General features: G+C 40.5%; 1 protein-coding gene across 1 annotated transcript; it reads right to left on the bottom strand.

Annotated features, from left to right (window-relative positions):
- Positions 1-225: 225 nt before the first annotated feature.
- Positions 226-2,113, bottom strand: atpv0e2 (ATPase H+ transporting V0 subunit e2). Its single transcript, XM_067414938.1, has 4 exons — positions 1,905-2,113; positions 1,739-1,786; positions 677-775; positions 226-599 (listed from the first exon to the last, which is right to left on the bottom strand). The coding sequence occupies exons 1-3, from the start codon at positions 2,006-2,008 to the stop codon at positions 682-684; spliced, it is 246 nt and encodes an 81-aa protein (XP_067271039.1). The 5' UTR covers positions 2,009-2,113; the 3' UTR covers positions 226-599; positions 677-681.
- Positions 2,114-2,412: the final 299 nt, after the last annotated feature.

Raw genomic sequence — 2,412 nt, 5'->3', positions numbered from 1 at the left:
GAACCTTTGTTAATAGTTGTGTTTGAGTCCCTCAATCGTCCTCAGATCTCAGAATCCTTCAGTCACTGCTGGAAAGGGCTCAGATATGCAGAAGATGCTGGAAAACTGAAGAATTTGAGGATTTTTCTGAAGAACGTTGGTCAGTTTAACAGCTCAGAACAGACAAGAGACTCAAGAACACCATCACAAAACACACACACTCCAGTTAAGAGAGGACACACCACATCAGAGCTTCAGCACTCGCTTTATTCTCTCAGGTTTTCATCAACACGTCTGACAGATTCAGAATCTGATGACATAAATAGAGCTCACATTTACAACTGGAAAAAAACCAACAATACAAAAATAAATATATCGAGCAAGTAAATGAGGATACCGCGTCACATGAGGACAAACATAACAGAACAAGGTTAAAGTCACACAACAAAACTAATTCATATCCCTGTGTCCATGATCCGACTGCTGCTCAGTGTATCTTCTCTTATGTTGCATTATGTGAAGTAACACATGGTAAATGTAGTTTAGTGTTAAACATCAGAACACAAGGATTGTTCCCTCTTCACTATTGACTGAAGCCCGTTGAGATAAATATTCCGAATCTGAAAGACATGAGAGTAAGAGTTCATGATCATACGCTCATAAATCCAGCTTAATCTGCCAGCGGCGGCGAGTTTACCTCCATTACTCCCAGAAGTAGCGCAGGTACCATATGGTCTCGTTCTTGAGCTGAGGGCCGAACAGAGGATTGGCTTGGGCCAGGATCGCTACTAACCAGCTGAAACAAACCGCCATGAACACAGAATGAACATTCAGGATAAACTCTACATTACCTCATGAATTTAAAGGCACAGTAAGTCATTTTTTGTCTCTTGCTCAACACAGAGGCGTGTCTTGACTCGAGTGGGCGGAGCTTTTATTCTGCCGCGAGCGTTTATGCTTCTTTTGCTCGTGAGTGTGTGTGGTAAGTGATGTTATAATGCGACTCTGTGCGCTGCTATGAGACGCTGCAGTGAGCGAGATCATATTAGGCGGTAAAACACGGCACTCTGAGCGGTATATCAACAACACCACATCTAAACAAGACTGTAAAAAAGTCTGTAAAAACAGAGCACAATGTACTGTATGAATATGAAGGAATTTTCTGTTTTGTTTTTTTTACAGGTTGTTTTACTGTATTTTGAATTACACATTGCATTAGTTTGTGTTTTAAGGGTTAATGGAAATTTCTGTAAAATTACTGGATAATGTACTGGCAGAAAATTACCAGAACATTTTCCGTTTTTATTTTTTTACAGTGTAACTGTGTTGAGCTGGAGGACAATCATTAGTTTCAGCCCATCAATGATCCAAACAGTGTCTAATAAAACACATCAGATATTAAAGCGGCTGGGATGTGTTATGATTATTACAAAATAACACCGGAGGGGAACATGAGCCGTGTCCTGGTTAAAATCACTGATTTCTCTGGATTTAAACATTCTTGTGTTAATGCACAAGTCAACCAATAACACTGTTCTAGAGGTTTTTGGATATTTTAATCCTAAAAATCTTACATATAACGTTAGTGCCTTTACGTTACAATATCATCAACAGACAAATCACAGCAAGAATACGCCTCAAAGATTGTAAATAGTGAATTTGTAAACCTGATATCCTACATTATCGTCCATTGGTGGATTTATTTGACCATGTAAGGATATATTTGACAGTATTTTTTATAGAAATGTGTCATACTCACAATAAATAGCAGCAAACGGCGGTCAGCACCAGACTGGTTATGACGACCCTGTAATTATGACAGAAATCAACACATATGCCAAAGCGAATAACATCAGATATGAACAACACAGGCTAGCGTTGCTGATGCGTTTAAAGATGGATGGATGGACGGCATCATTCCTCACCCTCGGTTCGGTCCTTTCGGGACAAAAAACGGGGCGACGATCCCCACCAGACCCCAGAGCGTGGTGAAGCAGATCATCGGTAACGCCAGCGAGTGCGACACCATCGCGACAGCTCTGCGTTATTCTGCAAATATAATATAATAAACACGACAGCTGACAGGTCTGCACGGGCCGATTAGCGCAAATCCTCTGCTCACGCCCACCTCTTCCTGATTGGTCCGCCGCTGTGCTGAGTCGGTAGGTGATTGGCTGAAGGCGATGTCACTCAAACAGAACCCCTGCTCGCTATATGACGTCAGTTTCCCCCCCATTTATTGTGTGTTTATGTTTCTATATGTACTCCCTTGGCAATGTTCTATGTTTGTTATTCAAATATTAAATAAATAAATAAATAAATAAATAAACAACTCCCGGGTCAAAGCATGGACATCTCCAGATACCTGTGTGTTAATAATCTTACGAATTACTTCACAGAATTTACAACGGTAAGCATGTTTGGAAAGATTTA

This window comes from Pseudorasbora parva, chromosome 14 (assembly GCF_024679245.1).
Source record: "Pseudorasbora parva isolate DD20220531a chromosome 14, ASM2467924v1, whole genome shotgun sequence".
Classification (NCBI taxonomy): domain Eukaryota; kingdom Metazoa; phylum Chordata; class Actinopteri; order Cypriniformes; family Gobionidae; genus Pseudorasbora; species Pseudorasbora parva.
The sequence above is the reverse complement of the archived record's forward strand: the minus strand, read 5'-3'. Positions and strand labels throughout refer to the sequence as shown.

Excerpts from the sequence above, each read along its gene's own strand:
- atpv0e2 (XM_067414938.1), bottom strand. The coding sequence starts at position 2,008 with ATGGTGTCGCACTCGCTGGCGTTACCGATGATCTGCTTCACCACGCTC. Across the intron at positions 1,787-1,904 it reads CCGAAAGGACCGAACCGAGG|GGTCGTCATAACCAGTCTGG; the intron begins GTGAGGAATGAT and ends TCATAATTACAG. Across the intron at positions 776-1,738 it reads GCCGTTTGCTGCTATTTATT|CTGGTTAGTAGCGATCCTGG; the intron begins GTGAGTATGACA and ends GGTTTGTTTCAG.